Source organism: Myotis brandtii, unplaced genomic scaffold, assembly GCF_000412655.1.
Source record: "Myotis brandtii unplaced genomic scaffold, ASM41265v1 scaffold1204, whole genome shotgun sequence".
NCBI lineage: Eukaryota > Metazoa > Chordata > Mammalia > Chiroptera > Vespertilionidae > Myotis > Myotis brandtii.
In genome coordinates, this window is record NW_005354186.1 from 582,026 (window position 1) to 597,276 (window position 15,251).

Below are 15,251 nucleotides of genomic sequence, written 5' to 3' on the forward strand. Positions count from 1 at the left end.
CTCTCCGTCCTCCACCCCCATCCTCCAGAGAAGCACAACTTTCCTATCATCAGAGCCTTGCAGAGAGCCTGTCCACACCGCCATTGCTTCATGCCCTTTCCTTCCTCTTCCTGCCTTTTTGCCTTCCTCCATTTCCCCACCTGCAAGGCCTCTCATCACCCCCCTTCCTTCCTGCACGTTCAGGGCGGCCTTGCAGTTGTGTATGTGCTCCCAGAGCTTGTGCACAGGTTCAGACGCTTGTGTTTGCGGGAAACAGAGGGCCATCCGAGCCAGCCTCAGCCAGAGAGGACGGTGTAATACAAGGACACCTGGAACCATCTCTCATCTCTGTGTCCATTTCCATCACTCATCCCCTCCCTCTTCCTTCCTCTCCCCGCCTCCAGCGTGGCTTCCGTTGCCTCTCTGTCCCTGGGGATGAATATGAGTAGGACCACGCATTAGAGATACAGGCACAGAGATTGACTTGGCTCCTGCCACATCAGCTTCAAATGTCCGAGAGAGAGAATCTGATGGGTCCCGCTGGGCTCAGATGTCTACCTTGACCCACAGGCTAGGAGGCGGGAGTCGGTAGCACAGGTATGGCAGCCACCACAGTCCCCCAGTAAGAAGAGCAGTTACCAGAGAGATAAGTGACTGTGAGCCGGGCAGACGCTCCATGGGGATGCACAGCTGGCTAGGGTTCCTGCCAGCCCACCTTCCTCTCCCGCTTCTTCAAAGAGCGAGGAGCGATTTTCAAGGTTGTCTCAGAGACAAATTCAGGCCCTACCAGGTCTAGGGAAGGTGTTGGGGTAGGAGCCAAGGATGAACTGCCGCCCCTGACCTGGGACCTCCCCGCTCTGCAGGTGAACATGCTGGTGCTGGGCAAGTACCTGGGCATCCCCAAGCCCTTCGGGCCCATCATCAACGGCCGCTGCTGCCTGGAGGAGAAGGTGCGGTCCCTGCTGGAGCCGCTGGGCCTCCACTGCACCTTCATCGACGACTTCACCCCGTACCACCTTCAGCACGGGGAGGTGCACTGCGGGACCAACGTGCGCCGCCAGCCCTTCTCCTTCAAGTGGTGGCACATGGTGCCCTGAGCCTGGCCCCCGGGCGTCCTCTCCCCCTGGGGTGGGACATGGGCCGGGGTGATGGGGACTGAGACAGGCCCCTAAGGAAGTGTCAGGAGACCCCAAGTGTCCAGCTGGTATGCCGAGCGGGACCGCCCCTCTCCGAAGCCGTTTTCCTGCAAATGTCCAAGCCTCACCAGCAGCCCATTTGGTTCTCGGTTTGATGCCTCCTGGCCTTCCAAGGGGGACCTCATTTCTTGTGGCCTCTCACGCAGATTAACGCGGCCCATGGGGACTCCTCCCCACATCCCCACCCCCAAAGCCTTCCCGTGGAGCCAACTTCTCTTTGGGGTCTAGAAACGTCCAGGCATCTCACCTGCCCTTTGGCCTGTGTGTCCGATGGAGGAAGGGCCCATGATTCTGCTCTGGTCTGATTGCCTCTCTCTCTGCAAGGGACCAGCCCCAAAGTCAGTTCTCCCCCCAGCGGAGGGATTCCGCCCATAGCCTCACCCGCAGAGAAGGCGCTGGGGGCCCACTCGCTTGAGGGGGGACCATCACTCCAACTGCCAAGCTCCTGACCAGATCTTGAACTCTACCCCGCCCAGTGCCCAACATGAGCTTTCTCGTAGTAGGAGCTCTAGGTGTGGGTTGAAGAAATGATAGTTGTCCCTTAGCTTTATAAACTCCCCATCATCTGCCATCCAGAAATCCGATTTTGTGCACAAACCTCCTGGGATTTCTTGGAGATGAAAGTATCTGGGGAATTCCTGGAGACTGGGAGACTGTGGGTGCCGGGGTGAAACATCCTTCCTAACGCATAGGTGCTTCGTGGGCCCTGGGACCTCGCTCTGCAGGTGGGGACACCCCCGGCAGGATTTAGCCCGGCTACGCCTCAGAAGGGGCCGACAGGGGTCCAACCCGTAGAGACAGCGCTGGGAATGAACCCTCTGAGTGCAGGGGGAGGGGGAGAGAGAGCGGTGGTTTTCTCCAGATGTGTGTCACTTACACATGTGTTCTGTATGGGTCCAGCTGTGTTTCCATCACTGGCTAATAAACCCACAGTATCACAAATGGTTTGCGTCTAATTTTGGCCCTTCTCTGGGGTTAGAACAGGACAGTAAGAACAGTTGCCTGCAGCTGAAGCATTGGCCTGCCTGGCCCCCGAAGAATTTGGGGTGTTAAGCCCAGGTTTTAGGAAGACTACCAGTATGAGACTGCTCTGCCTTGGCCACAGGATGGGTAGGGCTGGCATGGACACATCAATGCAAGCGCAGGGGTCAGACGCTAGGCTGCAGGACCAAGTGAGCATGGCAGGGCAGGGGGCTGGGCTGTGGCCGGAAGGTTGCGTTGTGAGTGTGGCAATGGGGGAAGCTGATGTGTGTGGTGCATGGGGCAACCTGCCTCGGGCCCTGAGCAGCTTCCCCTTCCTGCCCTGGGGTGGCCTCAGGAGCCCCGAAAAGGCCAGGTGAGCTTGCTACAGAGCCCCAGGAAATCACTGCCTCTGCCATCACCGCCCCAATAGCTTTATCCACTCCCCATCGGGCTGCCAGTCAGAAGTCTGGCTTTGAACAAAAACCTCCTGGAGTTTCTTGGAGATGAAAGTATCTGGGGGATTCTGGGAGATTGGGAAGACTGTGGGCAGGGCAGTAAGAACAGTTGGCCCTGGGATGGGCAGGATGGGCTCGGCCATGTCCAGGCACTCTGCCCATACACCACAGGCTCTAGGTGAAGCAACATGGCACAATGGAAAGGCCATGTGCCTCAGAGTCCAATGGTCCCATGCTGAACTGGTACTCTCAGCTGTGCACTTAACCTCTCTGAGCCTCAGTTTTCTCCTCTGCAAAATGGGCATAATTGTGCCTGCCCCACAGAGCTTGCATGGGGTTTAAGTGACATGATTAGTGACATGATTTAAGTGCCTGTCACATAGTAGGTGCTCCATAAATGATGACTATTGCTATGTAACATCCGCCAGACACTCCTCTAGCCACTGCTCTTTAGATTAATTCCTGCATTCTAATCGGGGACAAAGGTCCTTTGAGATCCAGAGGTCAGATGTGAAAGGGAAGGGAGGGAAGACTGTCCTGGCAACTTTCAGATCGCATCCTCCAAGAGATGAACCAGGGAGGAGGCTCCGCCCAGGCAGGAAGCAAAGGCCTGTCTTTCTTGTGAGGATTTACAGCTCTGGGTGGCACGGGGCCTGCCTGACTCACACTTTATTCAGAATTAGGAATAAGTGACTGCAGGGCCGTGGAAGGAGGTTGCCCAACGCTGGTCTCCTGCACCTTGGCTGGCGGCCCCGAAGGGCGGGGGTGTCGGGCTGGGGCGGCTGGGATGGCTGGGGCTCAGGGCAGATGGCAGGAAAGGAATTCTGAATGACACACAGAGCCTGTGAAAACGGTCACTACAAAGTCAATGTCATCCCACAGCCCCTGCAGCATAATGACGGTGGGTGTGCGCCACGTGCCGGGCATGTGCCAGGCACTTTACACACGACATACATCATCTCCTTTGCTCATCACAACAGGCTAATAGGCAGTTACCATTACTACCGTCACATTACAGATGAGGAGACCGAGGCACAGAGAAATGAAGGAACTTGCCCGGGCCGCAGAGCGGTTAAGGGGGGAGACAGGTTTGAGCTTAGACAGGTAACCTCCACTGCCCGGCTTCTTAACCAGCCACTCCAGCGGTTCTCAGCCCGTCTGCGTATTAGAATCACCCGGAAGGCTTTATAAAGCGAGCAGGGTGGGGACCCCGCTCTCAGAGACTCTGTCTGTATATAGCATCAGTGACCCAAACATATTGTCCTCCTAAGCATCCCTCCCCCTCCTCCCCCTCCCTCCTAACCCACTTCTCCATCAAGAATCAGCAACCATGAGGACTCCGTGGCCACATGTGGGTGCAAGGGACTCTGGGAAATGCGGTCCTTGTCTGGGCAGCTGCCTCCCAGAGTGGAGTGCACGTTATAGACAAAGGAAGTCTTTGCTGTCTGCCAGCCACTCCAAACCCGGGAGAGAGAGAGAGAGAGAGACAGAAAAAAGGGCCTCTTTCACGGAGGAGGCATCCCAGGTCCCAGCCTTTAGTTTTCGGCTCAACTTGCATTTCTATTCATCTCATGTTGTCCCACCTTCAGGGAATTAGAGTCCTAGCTGCGGTCACGGTCACACGGTGCTGGCCCAAGCCCTGCAGGTCCCTCTCTGCCTGCTCTTCACCCCACTCCCAGGCCCACTCGGGCTGCGGTTCTGGGGCTCGCCCGCAGTCTGAGAACCACGAAAGCAGGGTTACCTGGAGAGAGATTAGTGAGTCTTCGGGGGGAGCAGACAAGGCCCTCCTTAAGGGCCTGGTGGCTGATGAAGGTGTGGGGGTGGGTGTCTGGCTCTCCTGCTGCCCTGTGTGTGGCGATGAAGCAGCTGATGTGTCCATGTGGAAGTAGGTTGGGGTTCATCTGTCACCCTGGACCTGGCTGGGGCTCAGGAGTGAGAGTCTGCAGGTGGGAACAGGAGCCGACCCCCACGCGCACTCTCGTTTCATGCATTAGGTGTTTACTGAGCACGTCCTGTGTACCCAGGCCGCCAGCACGTGCTGGGCTCTGAAGCCTCGGTTTTCTGCACGGCCACCCAAGGAGCCTGTTGCACACTTTTTCCTGATAATAAGCATTTTTTAAATCCTCACCCGGGGATATTTTTTCCATTGATCTTTAGAGAGAGAGTGGAAGGGAGGGAGGAAGGAGAGGAGAGAGAGAGAGAGAGAGAGAGAGAGAGAGAAAGGGAGAGAGAAGCATCGATGTGAGAGAGACACATCGAACCTTCAACCAAGGTATGTGCCCTTGACTGGAAATCAAACCCGAGACCCTTCGGTCCGAGGGCCAATGCTCAAACCACTGAGCCAAACCAGCCAGGGCTAATGATAAACCTTTTTTAAAGTTGAAGTTTCTGATACACTTTTTATGAGAAGTCTGCCTATAGCAAAGCCTTGACCAGCAGATCTGAGCACTTTCCACCCACTGGGAGGAGGGCTGTGGTGTCTCCCATTCGTCCAGAATGATGTGCCCGTGGCCGCCACTCCCCTACGACTTGAAGCTCAAACAAGCAGTGGGCAGATTTCCACCAGGCCCAGGGTAGGCGAGGGGCGGGGCCCCCATTCCCCAAAGTGAATCACCCCCGTTCTGGGCACCGGACCTTGATCTCCCGGTTCCCAGCATTTTCTTGTGATGGTGGCAAGGATTAAGGATGGTTGCGCCTAGGATGCCAGGGACAGGAGTCACCCTTGGAATTCCTAGAAAGGAACGCACACCCGGAGCACCCAGTGTGGGCGCTGTCCCTGCGGGCACTCGGCAGAGTGTCTGCCGTGACCCAGATGAAAAGAAACCACCACTAAGCCTGTCTCTGAAGCAACTCCGAAGAGTTGAAGGCCAACATGAAAGTGAGTTCTGCAGTTTCTTCTTTGAACCATTCTCGGGTCTTTAAAGGAGTCTCCGCATCCTGAGAAACTGCACCTCAGTGTTAATTACATTCATCTGGAACATCCCAATCACAGAAATGATAGCTGCCCCAGGCGGTTCCCAGGGCTCCGGCAAGCAGGGGCCTGAGCGGGGCGGGGCTGGGCATCGTTCAGAAATGCGTTTTTATGTGAGTACACCGCCCAAGAAGGTACTGGACAGCTCAGTCATCATAGTTCTGGATTTTTTTATTCACTTGACACAATCCTCAAGGGATGTGAGGCCACTTATAAAAAGGCCACTTACAAAAAGTCAGCCAGCTGATGATTAAAAAGTATAGCAAAGTAAAGACACCAAAGCAGGGGAATCTAGGAAAGATGGGCCGGGGGAATCAATGTGGTTAAGATGAGAATGAGGAGCTGAGCTTCCCAGCAGCCCCTGCAGAGAAGGGAACCGGCATGAGCCATGTCACCCTCACTGTCAGGAGGAAGGCAGCCTGCCAACGATTCCTGCCACACAGGAGCCTGTGTGAAAGGCGCGGAGTGGTCGGTGTCCTCAGCGACCTTGCAGTGGCGAATCCGATGAGAGGTTTCCCGGGGCCGGGCCCTGTCTGCTCGTCTGTAAAAGGTGAACGGTGCGCACCTTCCTGGGCTGTTGAGAACTGGACCGGGGCCTGGCAGACAGTAAGCCCCCGACGAACGTTCCTTTCTTCACTTTCCCTCCTTCCCCGTCCCACAGCACTGGTGCCTCACTCCCTGTCTCCGAGGCGGCCACGGAACACTCACACTGTGATTCGGCACAGGCACTCGGGCCGCGGGCCAGCTCAGGGAGAGATTCAGGCGCTCCAGCCGGGAATGGGCAGCCGTGGATCCTGACCTGAGGAAGCTCACAGAGGAGTAGAGAAGCGGGGCTGGCAAACAGACAAGGCAGCATGGCATGGTGAGTACAATTATCAAGGAATAATAGTAACTACAATAGCTTCCATTTCTTAATGACTTAAGCTGAGCTAGGTCCTGTACTCGTCAAGAACAGCGTGGGAAAGGAAACCCACAGACACAGCAAGGGGTCCATGCATACAAAAATCCTAAGCAAAGCTCTTAGCAAACTAAATTCAAAAAGGATGCAATGTCAGATTATACAATGTTAGATCAAATTAAATAGGTTCCCAGGAATGCAAGTTTCACCCTGGAAAATCAGTTCAATAGATTAATAGGTTAAAAAAAAAACCCAAAACAATTTACACAATCAATTCAATAAATCAGAAAAAAAACAGTTGATAAAATTTCTATTTATAACCTTAAAATAAAGCTTAAGCTAAGAATGGAAAGGAACTTCTTTATCCTGACGAAGAACATCTACAATAGTGGCTCTCAGAGGGTGGTTCCCTGACCAGCAGCATCCGCGTTGCCTGGGAACTTGTTTGAGATGAAACCGGGAATTGAACCCTGATCTCCTGGCTCATAGGTCGACACTCAGCCACTGAGCCCCGCCGGCTGGGCACTTTCTGCTTTGTAATAAACCCTCCGGGTAACCCTGGTGCTGCTAGACTTTGAGATCCACTGACCTACAAGAAACCCTCATCACAGACCATACTTAATGATGGAATGTTAGGATCAGAACAAGACCCGGGTGCCCACTGCCGTCACTTCTGTTGAACAGCAAGTTCATTGAACAGAAAGCTCATGCAGTGCAGGGAGGCAAGAAAAGGAAATAAAAGTTTTTTTTAAATAAATTTTATTGATTTTTTTTTTTAGAGAGAGAGAAGGATAGAAACATTGATGTGAAAGAGAAACATCAATCGGGTGCCCGACCCCGGGGATCAAACCCACAACCTGGGTATGTGTCCTGACCGGGAATCAAACCCACCACCTTATGGTGCACGGGAGGATGTTCCAACCAACTGAGCCACACCGGCCATGGCGGAAATACAAGTTTTAAGGATTGGAAAGGAATGATGATAAATGTAGAAAGTCCAAAAGAATATCTAATCTATAACAATTAATAAGATGGTTTAGCAAGGCAATCGCTGTAAAACCAATACACAAAATTCAATTGCATCTCTATATTTATGGGGTGCAGGATGCAACTGTGCTGGAAACATTCAAGAAGATCTAATGGAGAAAGAGACCATGTTCCTAGATTGAAAGTTCAATATTGAGATGTCAATTCTCTTATGAATTAATGCAAACCCAATTAGAATGGCTGTAACATATGTGTGTATATGTAGAACTAGTAAGCAGATTTTAAAATTTATATAGAAGTGTTAAGAGCCAAACATCACTGAGTCCCTCTTCAAGACGAAACGTGAGCTGAGTTGCTCTACCAGGTATTAAGACTTACTATAAAGCTATAGCAGCGAAGACAATGGAGAACTTAAGCAGAGATAGACGAATAGACCAACTTCATAGGCCAGAGGAACAGACCTTTCTTTATTGAATAGAAGGAGTTGTTTATAAACCCTATAGGTATACAGGTCTGTCACCGTTTATATATATTACATGTTTTCTTTTCTCCCAGTGGCTTATCTTTTTTTTTTCTGAATCTGTCTTTTAATAAATGGAAGTTCTTAATTGTTTTGTTTTGTTAATCCTCACTCGAGGATATTTTTCCATTGGTTTTTAGAGAGTGGAAGGGACGGGGAGAAACATTGATGTGAGAGAGACACATTGACTGGTCGCCTCCCGCACAGCCCCAGGTCAGGGATCGGCCCTGCAACTGAAGTACATGCCCTTGACCAGGGCCAGCTGCTCCGGAGCCCGGGAGCTCAGGGAAGAGCAGGGGGCCCACACTGTGACCAGACCATGATACCACAGCCAAGCTGCCTCTCTCCGGAAGGGTCCCTGAGTGCCTGGGGGTGGAGGGCAGCTGTGGCAGTAAAGCCTTGCTACCTCCCGGTGGAGGGGGATGTGTGGGCGTAGGGGGCAGAGGAAGGAAGGGTCGCTGGGGTAGAGGTCTTAACCCAGTCTCCCAGGTGGCTCCATGGTCAGCGAACTCAGCAAACTACATGCAAATGTCTCATGTGCATTTTTCAGGGGGGATGTGGCCTCAGCTGCCTTCGGCTCCTTGGAGGTTGGGGACGCCCCTCCCGTCCTATGACAGATGCTGTCAGTGTCCCCCATTGCCTCCCTCCTCAGTTCCGGGGACCCTGTCCCAGCACCTGCACCTGCCCAAGGTTTCTCTTCCTCCAGAGCCTGCTGACCAAAGTGCAGGGAATATGTCCCCAGGAGCAGCCCTCAGCAATGACAGGGGGGAAGGGGGTGTAAATGCCCAGCTCCCCTGCTCCTGGGCTCGGCTCGCTCTGGGGTGCAGCCCCACCCCACTCTCCAGTGCTCCCCAGTGGGTTCCGCTCATCACCATGCTGGTTACGGTGGTCACCGGCTCACCCTCACACCCTCACTGGCTTCCTGCCTTCCCTGCCTCCCAGATAAACTATGTCCACTCAGACTCTCGCCTCCGAGTCTCCCCCTGGGGGCCCCAGACTAAAAACCCCAGGAGACGGGGTTTGCGCTTGGAGAGCGAGGAGAGACTTGTTTTGATTCTGCACCACCTTGCCCGTGACCTTAGGCCAGTGACAGCTCCTTCCTGAGCCTGTTTCCCCATCCACAAGGAACGGAACGCCAAGGGCATCTCTATTGCTCCCTTTAAGTGCTCAAAAGGGTGAGTGACGCCATAAGAGTTAAGAGCACCTCCTGTGAGCTGCGTGTTCTGGGACAACTAATTTTATGTGTCCGCTTGGCCAGGCCATGGCACTCAGATATGTGGTCAAACAGCAGCCTGAACGTTGCAGGGAAGGTGCTTCTGAGATGAGACTCACATTTAACTAGGTGGACGCCACTGTGGGGGTGGGCCTCGTCCAACCAGTTGAAGGGCTAAGAGCAACGACTGGACGTCCTCCAAGGCCGAGGGGGTTCTTCCACATGTGACCTTCAGGCTTGGGCTGCAACATCAGCTCTCCCGGGGTCTCCGCCTGCCTGCCCTCCACCCCCAGCCTCCACATCCTGTGAGCCAATTCCTTGAAATCTCCCTCTCAGGATCTATACGTTGGAACACAGACGTATACATTCTTAGAGAGAGAGCTGACTCCTATGGCTTCCGTTTCTTTGATCTTCGTGTTGTGTTCTTTGACGATGACACGTCTGTCTTCTGTGTCCCTAATACCTGGCACCATGCCTGGCACAGAGGGGCGCTCAGCAGATGTCTGTCGAATGAGCCTGAATCAGAAGCCTGGAGAGCCTGGGGTCTTTTATTCCCCCCTCCCCAATCGGCTGGTAAAGCCTTGTGGTTAAGGCTTTGCAATCAGCTCGATCTGGGTTCAAACCCTGACTTCTTTCACTACCAGCTGTGTGGTCTTATTCTAGTCATTCACCCTCTCTGAGCCGAATTTCCTTGCCGACAGAATGAGATTAACCCTCCCTTCCCCGTGGGGTTGAGAAGAGGGTCTGGTGAGATGGTGCGTGTCAGCAGCTGAGCCTGGACCCTGCCCAGAGCTCAGGGTCCCGTAGTCACTGTTACTGGTTGGGAACACGGACCACAGGATCCTAATATTCCTTGCACAAAGGCACGTAAGGAATCCCTAAGTTGGGAGACCAACCTTGAAGTCAGAACATCCCAGCACAATCAAGATCTGGTTTCTTAAGGCCTGGGAGAGTCTGGCACCCAGCAAGGGCTCAGTGAACTGCACGGAGGGGTGTTGCAGAAACAATGCTGTGGCCATTCGGCGCCCGACCAATGAAAACTAGGAGGAGAGCACGACAGCGCGAGGGTGTGTGACCGCCCCACGCCTCATCATCCTGCATCCTCGTCATCCGAGGGCTCTGGCCTTACCGGGCCAAGAGGCATGTTCATGCAGACCCACAGGGCCCTGGAGTGGCAGCCGAAGATGCCTGCCACCTCCCGGTGAGGAGGGGCACAGGGAGGCCCGCGGTACCGGGAGGAGCAGGCACGCTCTGCCAAGACCTCTGTAAACCCATCAAGCAAACAAATCCAGGAAGAGTCCTCCCCCCAGCCTGGCAGAGGAGAATGCAGGGTGTCAGTGTTATTTTAAACCAGGCCTACGTTCAAGTATGCGTGGCAATGTTGTCTTAACAGAGCTCCAGTTCCAACTTCAAGTTGCCGCCGGAGAGATGTAACCATAGCCAACCAGAAAAAGCAAGTCCCGAATTGCCTGCCAGGCCCCACACACCGGCTCTGGCCCTTTCCCTCCCTAACATCCCTCCTGATCAAAATGGCCCTAAGGTAACATCAGCAACAGAATGGCCAGCATCGGGACCATGTATTCATCTCATTAGGAACTAAATAAACACCAAATACCACGATCAAAATAGTAGAAACGAAAACTCGTTGCTGGGAGGGCCAGGGTGACGTGAGCAGTAAACCTCTGGAAAGCAGTTTCAAATATTAGAAATTCTACCTTTAGGAAAATGATCAAGGAAGTAATTCTATTCAGGCAAATGTTTATTTGGGGGAGAGAGAGAGAGAGAGAGAGAGAGAGAGAGAGAACTGACTTACGCTTGCTTAAAATGTGAAAACGTGGACAATCTCGACACACTCCCAACTTTCTACCTGATGTTATGGAGAGGCCGGGAGGGTCTTTGTGTTGGAAGGGTGATGGTTTTCCTGGGTTCAAGTTATACCTCTGAAAAAATGAAAAGTCGAGCAGGGTAAGAGCCATTTTTCATAAAGCCAACAGACTATATAATTCCTGTTTATTAGCTGCCTCTTTCTCCTAGAAAAAGGAACTCCATGAAGGCAGGGTGTTGGTCTGTTTTGGTCACTTTGTACCCACCGTGCTTAGAACAGTGCCTGGCACACAGTAGGCACACGATAAATATGTGTTGAATTAACAAACCTGCTTTGGTTTTTTCTCTTTGTGGCTTATTCACAGCTGATTTAACCTTCAACTTGCTGAAGATAAAAAGGGAAGAAAGAAAAAAGAAAACTACCCCCAAGGAACCTCAGCCTTGGGGGAGAGCCCAGGCTTCCTGCTGACTTGCTGTGTGACCGTGGGCGTGTCACACACCCTCTCTGTGCCTCATCTCCCATCCACAGAACTCGGCCTGGACTTGGTGTGCTCTGAGGGCCCCTAACTCTGACAATTGACGGTGCCCTCCTCCAGCCTCCATTAGAAGCTCAAACCAGTCCTAATCATATGACCAGCCACAAAAATGGGGTTTATTAAGACCTACTGTGTGCAAGCAGTCCTGTGGATGCATCAGGGTACCAGGTCTGGCTGTGGCAGCTGCTGGCACAGAAAATGGAATTTGAGCCTGGAGAAGGCGGTTTTGGATCCTGGGACCCACGTTATGGGCTGTGGGGTCTAGGGAGTATCATTTAGCTTCTCTGAGCCTCAGAGGCCTCATCTATAACGTGGGCATCATGCTGGGACCCACCTCCTGGGGATGTTGCAGGAAGCAGGATTGGAACTCAGGCCTCCAGATCCCCAGGTATGATGCCTCCTTTGGGTGCTCCCTGCTGGGACTGCCCATCCACCCACCTCTCCCACCACTGGCCCAGGTGCAAGCACAGCTCTGGGGCCGAGTGAGTGTCCCATTGGCAGACGTGACCCACCTGCAATGTCTAGTCTGACAGCCAGAGGCCCCGGCTAGAGGCAGGCATCCTGCAATGTGCAGGGAACGCTGGCTTTCCGCTCTGCCACACGCTAGCTGTGGCGCCTTGGACACGTCACCTTTCTTCTCTGAGCCTCTATTTTCCCTTCTATAAAATGGGTAGGTAGTCACAATCAGCTCCTATATACAGTGGGGCCTTGACTTACGAGTTTAATTCGTTCCAGGACCGAGCTTGTTAAGGAGCTCGTTAACTCAAATTACTCTATCAACTCAATGCAAAAAATCGGCCGAGAGATAGCTGGTATCTCAAAAAACTCATTAGTCGGGACACTCGTAAGTCAAGGCCCCCACTGTACCTTGTACTGCAGTAAGAAGTAGATGTTACAGCCCTAGCTGGTTTGGCTCAGTGGCTAGAGCAGCCATGGGCATAAAACTAAAAAAAAAAGAGACCGTACCCTTTTATGTAATGATGTTTACTTTGAATTTATATTAGTTCACACAAACACTCCATCCATGCTTTTGTTCCGGCCCTCCGGTCCAGTTTAAGAACCCATTGTGGCCCTCGAGTCAAAAAGTTTGCCCACCCCTGGGCTAGAGTGTCACCCTGTAGACTGAAGGATCCCGGGTTCGATTCTGGTCAAGGGCACGTACCTTGGTTGCAGGCTTGATCCCTGTCCACCAATCAATGTGTCTCTCTCACATCGATGTTTCTCTCTCTCTCTGTCTCTCCCCCTCCCTTCCACTCTCTCTAGAAATCAATGGAAAAATATCCTCAGGTGAGGATTAACAACAACAACAAAAGTAGATGTTATACAATCAGAAAAGCTCATGCTACGAGGGCAGGCAGCTTATACGTCTCATACTCTGGAGCAGGATGTTTAGTCCAAATGCTGGCTCTGCCTCTAGCTCAGTGGTTCTCAACCTTCTGGCCCTTTAAATACAGTCCCTCATGTTGTGACCCAACCATAAAATTATTTTCGTTGCTACTTCATAACTGTAATGTTGCTACTGTTATGAATCATAATGTAAATATCTGATATGCAGGATGGTCTTAGGCGACCCCTGTGAAAGGGTCGTTCGATCGCCAAAGGGGTCGCGACCCACAGGTTGAGAACCACTGCCTGTCTGAGCTACTTCTTCTGTAAAGTGGGAATAAGAACGGCTGAGAGCTGCCGTGGGAATGAGATGAGGGAGTAACAGCACCTGCCACACAGCTGTCTCCGTGAGCTATTCCTCGTCAAGTGCAGGGCAAGGCGCCCCGCAAACAGCACCCATGTGGGTGACCCAGCTGGGGGAGACCTGCCCCAGGCCAGGCTGGTCTTTGCATGTGTAGCCCGGGCTGTGACCTGTTGCCTAAAATCTTGAAACCTCCCCCTGTTCTAGCCTGAGCCTCTCTGAGAGCCCAGCTGGGCCTAGTTAGGCAAGATTGGCTGCACCCGGGTGTTCACGGCCCCAGGCAGGGAGGGGCTACGGACATGAGGACCCAGACCGGTGACCCCACCTCCAGGCGTCCTGAGCCCTCTGCCCTCCCTGGGAAACTGACGGAGCCAGCCTGCCACTGATTCTGGCACCGACACCCAGGGGGTCAAGGGGCAGATCCAGGGCAGAGGAGGGGCTGAGAGTGCCAGCCTCGGACCTGAGTGGGGAGGGGCTCGCCCCTGAGCACAAACCGCAGGTGCTGACTCATGGCCTCCGCTGGGCAGTACAAAGGAGCCAGCCAGGGGCTTCCTGCAGCCGCAGGGACGAGCTGGCCGGATCATGGCCCAGGGGACGGTGATCCACGTGACCCCAGAGCAGCCCACCTACGCCGTATGTGTGCTGGGCACCGAGCCCCAGCTGGATGTCTGCGGGTGAGCAGGGGACATCCTGGGGGCGGGGAGCAGGTCCACTGATGCTGGATGAACAGGTTCTGCTGACACGGGCTGTGCGCTTGGCTCGGGCTCCAGCCTCAGTAGCTGTTGCCGGGGGAGAAGCTGGAAAGGGAAGACGTGAGTGGCTCTGGGAGGTGCCCAGACTCGGGGCAGTGGGGTCTTTGCCGCGTACAAGTGGGAGTTCCCTGGGGGCCTCACCACAAAGAAAGTATTATCACTGAGGCAATAGAAGCTCAGAGAGGGTTTGTGATTTGCCTGAGATCACACAGCAAGTGTGCCCTGGAAGCAAGGCTAGACCCTGGACTTCATGACCCAGACCTGGTTCACGGTTGCAGCCAAGCCTCCCTCCATGGGTGCCTAACAGCATGGGTGTGATGAGACAGGCTCGGCCGTGGGAAAGGCTGAGGTGGGAAACCTGGCCCTGCTGTTGGCTAGCTGGGTGGCTTTGGGCCTCTGAGCCTCGGTTTCCTTGTCTGTGAAATGGGAATAATACCCACTTCATAGGGCAGTTAAAGATATTAAATGTGAAAAACCATGAAAATGTTAAGTTCTTAGCACAGTGTGGGGCATACCCCTGGTAGTTGCTCATTCCTTCACCCATTCATTCAACAAATACCAATTGAGTACCTACTATGTGCTAAGCCCTGGGTCAAGATCTAGTTAAATCAAATGGTCCAGGAACACTCTCAGAGGGTGTGCATTGAATGGTCGGCATCATTGTTGTTAGTAATAATACTGGCAGCCCTGGTTTCCTCGCTCACAGGCTGGGCATCTGTGGTCCTAGAATGGCACCTGCAGGAATTTCTGGGGTATTTCTTTGAAAGTGTCACTTGCCTGGACCCGGGCAGTGGGAGAACAGCAGTAACTGCTAAGGTGGCTTCCCAGGAGGGGAGGCAGGAGACCGAGAGGGTGAGGAGGAAAGGAAAAAGACAGCCTCATGTCATCCGAGGTTCCTCCTTCAGGGAGACAGTGAGCCTACCACTCAGCTCCCCGAAGGTCTCCCAGACGAACGGCTATATTCACATCACACTCCCCACACAGAGCTCATTCCATAGCCCTATGAGGTAGGCAATGCTGTTATTCCCACTTTACAGAAGGAGAAACTGAGGCCCTGAGAGCCACACAGCTAGTAGGTGAGGATTCAAACCCAGGCAGCCTGGGTCCCGGACCTTCCTCTCTCCACTTCGGTGCCTGGACCAGCCTTCCCATCACTTCTAACCTGCCCTGCACAGCAGTCCCCAGCCAGCGCCTTCGTCCCATCTGCACAGCCACCACCCTTACTGTGGCCTGAATTCTCTTCTTAAAACACAGCTGGGTTGGCACTCCC

General features: G+C 53.4%; 2 protein-coding genes across 2 annotated transcripts in view; both read left to right on the forward strand.

Moving 5' to 3' along the window:
* PADI3 (peptidyl arginine deiminase, type III) overlaps positions 1 to 15,251 on the forward strand; it is a 39,292-nt gene that overhangs the window by 23,114 nt on the left and 927 nt on the right. The window contains exons 16-17 of the mRNA XM_005858731.2: positions 843 to 1,091; positions 5,060 to 5,071. Coding sequence (XP_005858793.1) covers positions 843 to 1,076 — 234 coding nt within the window. The 3' untranslated portion in view covers positions 1,077 to 1,091; positions 5,060 to 5,071. The remainder of the gene's footprint in view (positions 1 to 842; positions 1,092 to 5,059; positions 5,072 to 15,251) is intronic.
* The window catches only part of LOC102257551 (protein-arginine deiminase type-4), a 28,999-nt gene continuing 27,521 nt past the window's right edge, over positions 13,774 to 15,251 (forward strand). Inside the window, exon 1 of the mRNA XM_014532951.1 lies at positions 13,774 to 13,903. Within this exon, the coding sequence (XP_014388437.1) occupies positions 13,812 to 13,903 (92 nt within the window). The 5' untranslated portion in view covers positions 13,774 to 13,811. The remainder of the gene's footprint in view (positions 13,904 to 15,251) is intronic.